Source organism: Neopsephotus bourkii, unplaced genomic scaffold, assembly GCF_033783945.1.
Source record: "Neopsephotus bourkii isolate Nb327-2 ecotype Australia unplaced genomic scaffold, CSIRO-AGI_Nbou_v1 NB_1308, whole genome shotgun sequence".
NCBI lineage: Eukaryota > Metazoa > Chordata > Aves > Psittaciformes > Psittacidae > Neopsephotus > Neopsephotus bourkii.
In genome coordinates, this window is record NW_026901790.1 from 223593 (window position 1) to 237008 (window position 13416).

The 13416-nt window shown below is 39.7% G+C and overlaps 1 protein-coding gene across 2 annotated transcripts in view; it reads right to left on the reverse strand.

Annotated features, from left to right (window-relative positions):
• Positions 1 to 429: 429 nt before the first annotated feature.
• Positions 430 to 13416, reverse strand: part of SEPTIN7 (septin 7) — a 52885-nt gene continuing 39898 nt past the window's right edge. The window contains exons 9-14 of one of the 2 annotated variants that reach the window (XM_061366154.1): positions 11928 to 11979; positions 11191 to 11316; positions 6945 to 6965; positions 3956 to 4091; positions 2034 to 2173; positions 430 to 1481 (exon numbers count right to left, since the gene is read on the reverse strand). In XM_061366154.1, coding sequence (XP_061222138.1) covers positions 1442 to 1481; positions 2034 to 2173; positions 3956 to 4091; positions 6945 to 6965; positions 11191 to 11316; positions 11928 to 11979 — 515 coding nt within the window. In that variant the 3' untranslated portion in view covers positions 430 to 1441. The remainder of the gene's footprint in view (positions 1482 to 2033; positions 2174 to 3955; positions 4092 to 6944; positions 6966 to 11190; positions 11317 to 11927; positions 11980 to 13416) is intronic. The other variant, XM_061366155.1, reaches the window with a different exon arrangement.

Here is a 13416-nt window from a genome sequence, read left to right on the forward strand (position 1 = left end):
ACCAAACCAGTCTGTGCTTCTCAGATTCATTTTGGGGTTTAAATAGCTCAGTGCTGCTCACCTCCAGGTGCTTAGGGACTGGTTTGTCCTCCACTGGTCCAGTATTGCTCAGATGCTCTGCTACCCATTGCCCCAGATAGCGATCCTATCTGGTGTTACCAAGCAGCCTCGCTAGCTACACACAGATGGAGTAAGAGGGTGTGAACAGCGAGGCTTGGTGCCCTCTGCTGGGCAAGACAGAGTCTTGTTTTACCACATCCAAGTACCCTGGAACTGTTTCCCAACACTCCCACAACACGCAGGCCTTTTCTCTGCCTTCAATCAATTCCAAATCCCAGACACAGGCCAACCCCGTCCGGAGAGAAGAGAGAAAGTTCAAACAGAGAAGTATGTGCCTGTAATTCCGTTACAGTTCCTGACACAGCAGCGTGTTATACATCACAACATTGTTTATTATGTGACTTTGTACAATACAAACAAAAATACAGAAATGCAGTATATGAATACAGCTAAATGCGAAATGGTGATGTTTGTCTTGAGGCCATATTCCCATTTCTAGTAAAAGAAAGAAAGACTGCACACAGGTAGAAACAGGTTGGTAGTTAACTCCACAATTTTGCCTAGAAATGACCTATAAATGCATTTTTCTGCTACTTACCATAAAATGTAAAAAGGGAGTTAAAGGAAAAGTTTTACTCACTGGTTCCTACCATACGAAAGAAGCTATATTCTATTTAGGAGGGCCAATATATGGAAAAGTATCTAAATTAAATGTTATTACAAAAAATGAAGCAGTAATGAGATCCTTCTGGCTAAAGAAGTTACTAAATGAGAATAGCATATATTTAAAGAAACCAAAACATAAAAGGGTTGTTATAAAAAGCTTAGGTGCACTGTAAGCCTACAACTTTTGTTTTTTCCATGTGTACTTTTAAACAATGGAAGTGTCAAAAAATAGGGTCAACTGTGTTAGACTAAATTACATTATGGTATATGCTGCACTGAATGGAATTCTTGCATTATAATAGTACAGAAGCATCGTTTGCATCATATTATGGCAATTTATCCTCACTAAAAACCGTCTCGAGTCCTTGCAGTTTTTAATAACCTGTAAACTGTCAGACCACCAGAACATGATTGTACAACAGTAAAATGTACAATTTTGCATTAAAATGACATGTTTCTCAAAAAAAAAAGGAAAAAAAAAAGGAAAAGACAAAAAAGGGTACTTAGAGCTGTTACGTTTCCAAGTACACAACAAACACCCCAGACAATTCAAGGCATCTCATTCTCCATCAAAATTAACATGAATTTGTCATGCTGTTAAATCCATTACGATGGATACAACTGGTGCAAAATTGGTCAAACGGATCCAACAAACACTGATGTCCAGGCTGGTATATTGGCAACTAATACATAACTGGTGGTCAAAATGATGCATTTAAAATATCTTCCCTTTCTTCTTATTCTTTTCCAAGGTTCTAAAAGGATAGATAAAAACAAGTTTGTCAGATAATGCATGCAGGCACTGACTTATTTTTTTTAATACTAACTGACACCGTTTAAAATAGGCATTTTATAAAGCTTTACTGGTTGCAATACAATACATGAAGCTTATTATGTACACAGTGGATGTCCATGTAACATGCAGTCAAGCAATGCATTTCCCTCTAGATTTCCCCTTCCAAGGACTAGGAGAATGAAATGGTTTCATCCTCAGTCAAAGCTTTAGCTCTTTATCCCTCAGAAGCCTGATTCAATCTAGCTTTCAAATACAAAGTTCATTTTTTTAAAGAGATCTAGCCCTGTATGGATACAGTGATTTTGCAGACTGAAATCTGCAAAGCTAATCATTATCCCAACTGATGATATGTGCTCATCTGTAACTAAAGGCAGCTCAAGATTTGTCTTGGCTCTTCAGTGACACTTTTTAACCACCTTTGACCATGATTGCCAAAGAAACTGCCTTTCAGACAGAACATTTGCTGACAACAGCAGGACAAGACTCCGATGTCACAGAAAGGAAGAATTACCTGGAAGAATTCTGTTGTTCCAAAATACGTTGCTGAGCTTCCCAGTTGGCTTTCTCATCCTCAAACTGGCGACGTTTCTCCTCTAACTCTTTGTGCTGTGCCTCCAAACTCTTCTTCATTTGCTCATGGCGTCGTTGCAGCTATATGGGAAGTCATGAACAGCATCAGTAAGTGCCGAAAACACAGCAACTTCTGGAGCTGGAGTAATACATAGCTATGCGAATGCACGAAAATACAGTACTGTATCTTCTCTTCAGAGAAAGTAACTCTTAGACCAAAACCTCTAAGGTTATAGATACTGCCAACAGCAGAAACAAAAGGGATGTTAATCCCATAGCCTCTCTTTACGGTTAACAGAAAACACCCCAAATGCTGCCCGAGTTTCAAACAGTTGTTGTAAGCAGCTACACGTGGCAAGCAAAAGGACATTTAAGAACACTTTGGTGTTTGATGCAACTAGTAAGAAGCAAGTTGCAGGGCATACAAGTATCAGTAATACATAAATCAGCAGCTTCTCTGACTTTACCTTGGAAAAAAAAACCCCACCAGCCACTGGTTTCATCCTACAGAGTTACAGAGCTGCTTGGGAAGCCACTGTTATGAAGTGGGTTAATTTATTCCTTAATTAAATGAATTATTAATAGTATTATTGCAGTGAACCGCCTGCGCTGCTAGAAGAGTAAAAGTCTCTCCTGGAAGTTGACAGGACAGAGTGACAAACAAACGTGCTGTATGTGAGAATGGATGCTCGGTCAGGAGAAGGGATACCTTCTGTGTGGTCCAACATGGTTCTGAGTAAAATCAAACTCCCTCTTTCCTTATTCTCTTGAAAGTCTCTGTCTTACATAAACCCTTCTAAACAGATTTCCTTTTACAGATGAGGTAGTAACATGAAACCCAAAAGGACAGATTTATGCTTGTTTGGTTTTCATGTAATGAGGAGTGTGGAGGCCAGAAGTATAAAGGGGCTCATAAAGGTTCAAGACAGAAATTGAGGAAGGATATATCAAGTGACTAATTAAACACTGTGATCCAGATAAAGCATCAAGATTTAAAATCCTCGAGTTGCTCAGAGTGTCCTGATCTATTCACTTCTGCAAAAGAAAAAAACCCAACTGAATCATCTAGATTGATTTTTTTTCCTCTGATCCAGTATGCCCTGGCTCCTTGCAGTGCTCAGGCTGCCAAGCGTTTCAACTACCTCTCCAAGCTTCCTCACTTCCCCCCAGACTTGGAGCCAAACTTTCTTTAGGAGCTTCTCTCTTTGGCTTCTTATGAGAAGCTGCCCTCCTAAACCTCAACATTCATTTCCTACTGAAATGTAATTTTACAGTATCTTTAACAAGAGCTGCTTGAAACACATAAAAAACAGTTTCACCATGAGGACTCCCCTGGAGATGACAGGAATTAAAACAGGAAATATTTTAGTAATTTAATATAAACTTATGTTCAGATGACACCAAAACACTGACAATAACATACCCCTCTTTCTTAGCCTAGAAACTCGCACGTAGATGATTCTCTTATCAACATCTTAGCAAATTCCTGACATGCTTTCTTAACATGCAAAGCAAATTCTCATTACTACATTGGCTTGTGTAAATCATGAAACTCCCAAGGACATTTTAAAGCACATGGAAGGAAACAGGCATAAAAAGAAAATTAAGGAGTATTTTATCACACGGTGACTGTGAAAATAAAAAGAGAGTGCATGTGAACATGAAAATTACATTTTAAGTTTGGGTTTATACCATTTCAGCAATGACAGCAAGCGACAAAGAGTAACCGAGCTGTCTTTAGTCCCACAACCTAAGCGTGGAACCAGTTCCTAGGCAGATGCTACACTGTAAAGTCTTGGCAAAGCGAGTCATCCCCACACTTGTTCAGTCTCTGCATATGGGGCTTTAAGACGTTTTCATTACCTCAGCCTCAGAGTCCTTCAGTTTCTGAACTTTTTCTTTGACTTTCATATCAAACACCTGCTCCATCTCCATTTCCATTTTTTTCATCTTGGCTACGTGCTCCCTCCTTTCCTCTTCCATCTGTGCCAACGGGCTCCTGGCATGAATCCAGAAGAACAAGTTAGATAAGAACCACCTTCTTCTGTGTCTGTTACGTTAGGGCACCAGTAAAAAACACGATCAAGATGCTGACGCATTAAGGTAATTAACACCACTGTACGCACAGCTAGCTTCAACTCAACTTGCATTATTATGTTAACTGTTCAGTTAAGCTTTCCTCAAAAAGACATTTCATAAAGTATCTTTTCAATCCCCCACAATTCTTTTACGTTATATTTAGGCTAATAAACTTCTGACTTTGTGTCTTTAGTAGAACCTGGTCATGGGAAAAGAGGAAATCAAAGTTACAACCCCCCAGAATTAACATGTTCCAAGTGATCTTCAGGCATCTTTTTCCTTCCAGTTCAAATAAATACTAAGATTAATGGACATAATCAAAATTTAAAGAGCACTGCACACAAAAGATCCAGTTCCTCCCCTAAATCTTCACTGTTCAAAGCGAGCCCAAGAGTAAGTTACACATTACACCTGTGTTGAACACTGTGGTCGTACTTTTGACGTGATAGCAACTTTGGGCAATTGAACATCAGTAATTCATGAGAGTGTTAGATGAAAGATTTCCCTCTAGAAAGCTATTAATAAACTTAACCTATAAAAATAATGTTAATTATTTATTGTTTTCTCTATATACATCATAGTAACTGCTTTCCTGGATTTCACTGGATTCTTAAAGCTGTATCAGCCCTCTAGTCCACATGATGGTGCTACAGGTTTTAAATAGCAAGTTTCATATTGAATGTCCAATAGAATAGGATGACTTTAATCCAGTGATGATTGCCACACAGCCTTGTAAGAATGTTTTGCTGTTCAACAAAGATCAAAACAAATCACTGGCTTCTTGTTACAGTTTTCAGTATGTGTGCCTTCAAATGAAACAGAAAAAGAACTGAACGTGTTTGGAAGTGTTACGATCAACCAGCAGATGATATCTACTTGAATGCATGCAAAAGTCACTCAGATCAGAAAAATCTAAAACCTAAACCCTATCAAAAATAGTATTTTCATTTTAATTTCTTTAAAATACCCAATCAAAGCAAACAAACAAAAAACCAAACAAAACCCCACCACAACCAAACCCCACGCTGTTCTGATTCAAATCATGCAGAGAAAGGATTCTAAAAAGAGAAAGGAACTGACTTAACTTTCAGTGATGACTGAAACATAATTAACAACATCTACTTTGATTCAGACTGTGCCATTCATCCTCAAAGGAAAGCAGGTTATATATCAAACACACGGTCAACATCTGGTTTCACTATTAATGGCCTCATTTTATCCTTCCTGCTTGTCCATTTTCACTAACTATCCACACGTAAAAGTAACCAACACCATATAAACTCAAGGCCATATGAACTTCTTCCTCCAGTACTAGCTCTTTTAAGGTGACAACTGGTGGGGGGCAAGAAGGAATCAAAACAAATGGCTAAACACAGGTGAAGTACAATACTACAGGAAAATAAGAAGCAAATAAAAGATGTGGTGAGTAGCAGCCTGTGGAAGCTGACCAGCTGTCAAAACAAGGCTATTGTTACCTTTCAGAAGTGTAAAGTTCTCAAACGTATCTGCCCTTCAAAAATTAACCCAGGAAGTAGACCTGAATACTGAGGAATCGTTGCTGCAGGTCCTACAGACTTGAAAGACCATGAATGTCCTTCTACTGGCAACCTAACAATCTAACAGGGATGTCGCAGAATCACAGAACAGTTTGGGTTGGAAGGGAGCTTCAAAGGTCACCTTGTCCAACTCCCCTGCAGTGAGCAGGGACATCTTCATCTCGATCAGGTTGCCCAGAACCACATCCAGCCTGGCCTTCAATGGCTCCAGCGACGGAGCATCCACCATCTCTCTGGGCAGCCTGTGCCAGTGTTCTCACCCTCATTGTAAAAAAGTTCTTCCTTACATCCAGCCTGAATCTCTCCCCTTTTAGTTTAAAACCATTACCCTGTCGCAAGAGGCCCTCCTAAAAAGTCTTTCCCCATCTTTCTTACAGGCCCCTTTTAAGTACTGAAAGGTCACATAATATGGTCTCCCTGAAGTCTCCTCTTCCCCAGGCTGAACAACCCCAACTCGCTCAGCCTCGTGAGCTGTATTTGACCAAGGGTAAAATTCAGTCTGCACAGAATACCTGAGTAAAAAGCGAGCATTTGCAGCTGAGAGTTTCAGAACTGGGTTTTGCTAGGTCTTACATATGTGACCTGGGTAAAAGCACATCATCCTGTACTTCAGGATAAACTTACAGACGGGGTTTGAACAAAAAGAGCTGAAGAAAAAAAACCAAAGATGGAAACCTTCTACCTGATGCAAGAGGATGCATGTTAAAACAGCCAAGTTAACCTGCACAAATTAAACGTTATTCTAGATGTGTGCAAAGCAGCACCGCTGCAAACCAGCAATAGGATAAAAGCACGGTCAGAAAAGATTAAAATAACTAATTCCACAATACAACAAAGAGTTGTACATTTACAGGCAAGGAGAACAATTCCACCAATTCTTTATAAGCATCTACATAAAGATGATGGAGCTATGGAGAAACTGGGGGGATTTCATCATTTATGCACAAATTAGACCAAATTTGTCATGAAGCTCAACTAAAAAGTTTCTAGAGGATGGGTTTTTACAGAGAGATTTGTCACTGAAAGTATTTACAAATTCCTAAAGATTACATTAGCACAGCTTTAATGCTACAGGGGTGTGAAGGGGTGAGGAAACCAATTCCAAGAGTGGGATAACAGGAAACTGTTTGAGATTTGAAGCATTAAACAGTGAAACCTTCATTGTGTGTAGGACTCTGTTCTTTAAGGTTTTTGGAAAAATTTAAATGACCACTTACATGCCTTCAACTGTGTCAAATCTAAAAAACAAAAAATACAGAGGCTTAGCTTAGCAGGCTTAAATCAAACCACAAAGCAAAAAGCAGTATTTTACAAACTAAGCTCATTAGTAATAGATTCCTAAAGCTAATTATGTGCTCCCCCAAAAGTCAGTTTGTCCATAGTAAACGGAAAGATTGTTAGTTAAAGCTTGTTATATTGATTTCAAATTCAGTTAGTAAATCACTACCCCATGTAAATATTAACGCAGGTTTGATGTGCACGTACTTCCAGGAAGAGCTTCCCTAGAATACACATGCTTTTAAAGTGATATTAAATCTTTTAGTGACATGAACAACCACTTGCTCTAAACAAGTTTTTGGAAACCGATGTTGTATTGAGTTTACCTGTTCATTTAAGATATCATCAAAATATTATATTATGATAATATTAAATATAATAATACTAAAATACTATCATCTACTATAGGACATTGTGTTAAACCCCCTGCATGTTCTGATGCTACAAAAAGAGCACTCGGCTTCAATGGCCAGCAGAGGTCTGCAGAAGGCTTGGCTGCAGTGGCACCTCCCTAGACCATGATGCTTTACATCAGCACGCCTTGTGTTAGCATTTCATTAACACTAAAGGAGAGGAGGGAAGGGGAGAGAAGGGAAGCCTGAAGATTCTGGTCACAAGTCTCACCATATAAGAAGACAGGCTTAACAACAGAGCCATTTCACAGAATTTGCTAAGAATAAAGGCAAAAGAATATAGAATCCCAGACTGGCTTGGGTCGGAAGGGACCTTAAAGCTCACCTACTTCCTGCCACAGGCAGGGACCCCTTCCACTGGAGCAGCTTGCTCCAAGCCCCTGTGTCCAACCTGGCCTTGAGCACTGCCAGGGATGGGGCAGCCACAGCTTCTCTGGGCACCCTGTGCCAGTGCCTCAGCACCCTCACAGGGAAGAGCTTCTGCCTAAGAGCTCAGCTCAGTCTCCCCTCGGGCAGGTTCAAGCCATTCCCCTTGTCCTGTCCCTATAGGCCCTTGTCCAAAGCCCCTCTCCAGGTTTCCTGCGGCCCCTTTAGGCGCTGGAGCTGCTCTAAGGCCTCCCTGGAGCCTTCTCTTCTCCAGGCTGAACATCCTTCTAACTGCTTAACTTAAAACAAGAAGGCCCTATGCATTGTGTATTTTGCTACCCTGTGTTACAGGTTATTGAACAGCTTAGTAGATGGATATGGCTCATCTTCACATTATAAAAATATGACTTTCAATAAAATAAGGTTTTCCTGTTAAGCAAACGGAAAAGACTGCTACAATTAAAACATTTACATTTCAGAGTAAATGCCAATTTGCCTACATCATGTAACACACGCATGAAATTACAGTTGCCACCTAGCTTGAAGAGAAAAGTTACCCATATATGTGAAGGCCAGCCTTGACATTTTATTATCTTAATGGTTTGGCTGTTGAAAATTTGAAGAAATCAGATGCTAAACCTAAAATACAAAAGAAGTTACATAATCATGGGAAATACCTGCTTTGGATTGCTCTTAGGTTAACGAGTTACTCGTAGAAGAGACAACTGCAAGTTTCACCAAATCAAAGGAGACAAATCAGAGAGAAAAATAGCAACTGGACAGAAAGAACTGCTCCAATTCATCTCCACGGTATTAGCAACCCTCGTAGCACATGCTTCCGTTCGTTTCCATGCTTGCGTTTTTGTGCACAGAAGTATGTGAACAGTTGCATGAAAACAAAGATTTGCTAAGATTGTAAAAATACAGCTGGTTTAAAGGTACAAAAGGTCAAGTCTCCAACAGCTGCCAGTAAGAGATGCTTCTGGAAAAGTGCAAGAACCACTTCATGTACATCTCCTCTTACATCTACCCTTCCAGCTTACAAAAGAACGGCAGCTCGGGAGGTTTCAGAGCCAGAGGTTGTATCTGTGTTTATCAGAACACTTCTAATAGCACCAGATAGCATCAGAGCATGTCTCTGTTCTCATACTGGATCTGCCTCCTTTGAAAGAATCAAATTTCCAGAGGTCAAGTCAAATATTGCCCCATTTTGAGACACAGACACTTCATGCTAAAGGAAAGTAGGCAAGCTTAAAACTCCTATGGGGATGTACAGATAAACTGTTAGTATTTGTTCTTCCCTCTTTCAGTTATTTTCCAGGAAGACACTTGGTGGTTAGGAAAATTCCTGCTGTGCTGCTTCAACCATGCTAGATTCAGAACTGTGAAAATGCACTGAAGCCAAGAAAATTGCTGCAACTCCACATATGGATGAGGTAACAAGACAAGAATAGCTTGAGCTGCTTCATAACCAGTATATGTACTCAATCTTATGTATTTACTTATCAAGGAACCCACATTTGGAGGAACAAGATTTAAGGAAAAGGTTCAAAGTATTTCTTCCAAGTTTTAAATAGATTTGGTCACCTTTCAAGTGGCTGAATCAAACAAGCTGTGATCATTTATTTCTTCTCTAGAAAAGAGAAAAAAAAGGAAGAGCTGGCAGCTAAAAGCTCCGGTTGTATTTATTCACCTCTGAGCTTCAGCACTGCAGTGCTCTGAGCAACACATTTCTTATGGAGAAAAGTGTTCCAAAAGGCGCAGTTACCTGGAAATATTCAGGTGGGATAGCACAGTGACCTGAGATGGCAGAAAATGCTTCAGAAAGAGAAATTTGAGACCATTTTAGTGTAAATTCTAGCTAAAAAACAAATCTCAGCAATGCTCTCAGCAACTGATGGAAGCTTTGGGGGGAAGGAAAGAGAATGAAGGACATGAAACTAGTTTTAAAACCTTGTGATATCAATTTATACAGAAATGCATCTTGCTGTGTTTGTAATACGGGAAGAAAAGGTCATTAAAAAATTAACCACTGCATTGCTCTTTTTAAGCTGAATGCAGAATAACTAATCCTTTTGTGGGCTAAGTTTGTAGCTGCAGGCTAACACTAAACTAAGCATGCACAAAAGAAGAAATGACAAAATGTTACCACTAAAAATAAGATGTCAAGAAAGATGACAGTGAGAAGTAATCTCTATATTATGGATACACATACATAAAAACTATTCTTTTTAACACCTGACCTCACTACCAACTTTATGTAAGTTTAAGTACACTTCTGAGGAGTTGATGTAACTGACATGTACTATTGTATTTCTTGTCAACGCTCAGCAGGGAAGTCTTGTGTAGGCTCACACTGGATGAAACTAAATTGTGTCCACTTCAGTCATTCCTTCACAGTCACTTTCAAAGCATTAAGACAATGTAGAATAGACAGTCCTGTACAGAAAATGGCTTTGTGGATGTTGTATGGATGGGAATAGCAGATGCTCCCATCTTATTTCAAGGATCTCTTTCAGGAAGAACAGCTGTAATTTGGCATACTGTTAGCTGAACAGAATATTTTGGTTGGGAAATTTGCATTCAGAAAAGAGTATCTCTAATTATTAGTTCATCACTAATTGTTGTTGATACAGTTGATCCATGCAGAGCAGGAAAAGTACTTCAATTTAAAAGTGTAGCTATTCTCAAGCAGCAGCAGCATATAATGCAGAACACAGTAGAGCCTACTTTTAAATCTTCCAATAACTTCACGAGGTTGGCAAACAACTTGCTGTCAAAGGCAATTAAAATGGCATTTTATGGTTAAAATAAAGAAGCAACAAACCAAAAACCCTCTGCACTGCAACTCTCCTCTCACAAAAGATAAAGATGTTGTAATCATTTCCCTGCTATGATAAGCAACCATAGAAGTAGCTGGGGCAGCACTTCAAAGATGACAGTAGCAGGTCTGGATTTTCCAAGTTTCTAAACAGATATTAACGCATTCTTGCCAAAATCAGCCCTGATGCTTCCTATTCAGCACTCATGCCAAAAAAAGCAATAATGCCAAAAGCAGTATATAAACCAAAACAGAAACACTAATGAACAAGGATTCTCTTTAGAACTGAATCTAACTAAACCCCAGTTATTTAACATGTTCAGTTAAAGTAGTGTGAATGCTAGTGGACAGAAAAAAAATAAGCCATAAGGAACCAGGAGTATACTGTCTGAACAGGAGTACACTGTCTGAAAACAGACCAGGACACAGTGAAAAGGCCACTGACTGGAAGAGAAATACAAACAACACTCCCCTTCCCCCTAAAATATAGTAGAAAAATCCCACCACACATACACAAAATCAACCAAATGACCAAAACCCAGAGCAAAAAGATTCAAGTGCAATACAGCCTTCACAAGAACTTACTTTGTTAGCTGCCCTTTGTTTTTGTTGTTGTCAACACCATTGTATGTAACAGCTGCCAGTTTTCTGCTTCTGTAGTTCTCATAATGTACATTGTTAGTGACATCCTTCAGGTCCTGCATATGAGTCCTGTCAATAAGAGTCACTTATCAGCTTATGCACAAAGACACAGAAAAACATCAGTCCATGCTCCATGTGCAGATTGACTTAATTCAATTATATCCCCCCATTAATGTCCCATTTCCTACAGCATCGTCATTCTGCCATTTGGAGCTGTCAGGACAACACAGTCACAGAAACACCAGATTAGTTTTGCACTGAACTATCTCTAGTTTGCAATATTCCAAACATTCACTTACAGGTCCAACCTTTGGAAAAACTGAGTTCTGTGGATAAACTTGGAAGGATTCGTAGAGCAGATACAAAAAATGTGTATTACTAGTGTAATAGGTGCATCAAAGCATGTCAGGCAACACCAAACAAGCCAAAACTTGCTGGTTTCTATCAACTTGGGTTCCTATGGTTCATCACAATTTTCAACAGGAACAAGTACTCAGAATGTAAAGAGAGCTGTTTAAAAAAAATCATCACCACCACCACATGCTAAAAGTGTGGCTAAACAAGATAAAGATACGGGGATTAATACCAACTCACCAGCTCAAACCCTTTTTCTCCTCCAACATATGACTTCCCAATCTCTCAGACATACTAGAAAATATGTTACCTGTTATGTTACTTACCTTATCAACATGTTCCTCAGAATTGTGAAGTCACAGTGTTCACCATTTTCAACTGCAAAGAGAGGTGAAGTTTTGTTGAGATGCCAACCAAGCCTTAGGCAGAGCTAAAGGCTTTTAGATGTCACCCTCTGCCTGTGTTCACTCCAACAACAGATTACTTCTAGCCTTTCCTTACTAAAACAGGATTCATGTTAACCGTAGGGAGGCACAGGCAATATAACTAGATCAATGCATTCTACCAGCAAAGTTCCTATGCTCCCCTAAGCCGTACTGGCAAACTGAGCTACAAGTCAGTGCAGCAGAATAAGCTACTGCAACAGACACAGTTTTGCCTCTTTAACTAACGTTGGAGGACCTCTGGAGGCCCTGCCAGCACAGCTGTATAAGGATCAGACACTAACTGAAGATGCCAGTCTAGATTCAGCTATATCCCAATCTCCAGACAACAGGCTTAACACAATCTGTTACCCCTGCCCTGCCAAATGGGTTTCAAAAGTCTCCATTTTAATTTTAATGTGGATTTCATTCTTTAAGTACAGGAAGGTTGCATATTTCATCTGTCACAGCAGTCATTAGATGCCACTTACTCCACTGTGCCTATCATTCACTGTTGTAGAAGAGACTGATGCTGAGTGGCATTTCCCTGACAATGAGACAACCCTGAAGAAAAATGCCCACCCCTCTGGCATGCAGAGAAGACAACACAGAAAGCTCTTGGCAAACACAGAAGAAAGGCATGGGGCAGGTTCCAATGTGCCCCTGAAGTAGAGACGGACATTTTTGTGGGAAGGAGATATTAAAACAGGATGAAGAAATTAAAATAACCCAAGTAAATTCACTGAATCCTACAGAAAAACAAAGCATGCAGCCTCTTTGTGTGCCCATCTTGCAGCTGCACTCCTGCAATATTTTACCCCATGGTTTTATGTAAGCTGGTAAGCTCTGCTCAGACTGCACATGAAGTCACAGTGCCAAAGCACCATCATCTCTGAGTATTCTGTCCTTAGCTGACAGACTCAAAGGCACCTAGAGATGCTCCTTTTAGTTAGGCTACGTCCAGAAGTTGTACAATCACATGAACATGAAACATTTGTGAAGTTAGTTTTAAAATCAAGAGAAGCAGCAGCATTTTGTACCTCTCCAAAATGCCAGCACAAGAGCCTTAAATAAAGCTTGATCCTTTCTGGTTCTTACTTCCTGCCAAACCTCATTTCCTGCCAGACACACACTTCAAAGTGCTACAGCATTTCTCTTTAAAGCATTGGTCCATACACTGCTTGTTGGTTGAGCTGGGCTTCTTTTTGGCTATTTTTCACTGTATCAGACTTATACTCCAGTGCCCTCGGAAGGCAGAGATTGCCAGAAAACAAAAAATCTTCTCTTTTAAATACATGCATACTGCAAAGAAGTAGTTTAATGACATGAAAAAAAACCCAGTTTAATAGTGACTGTTTCACTATACAGCATGGTGTATCCTTCGGTAGCATGG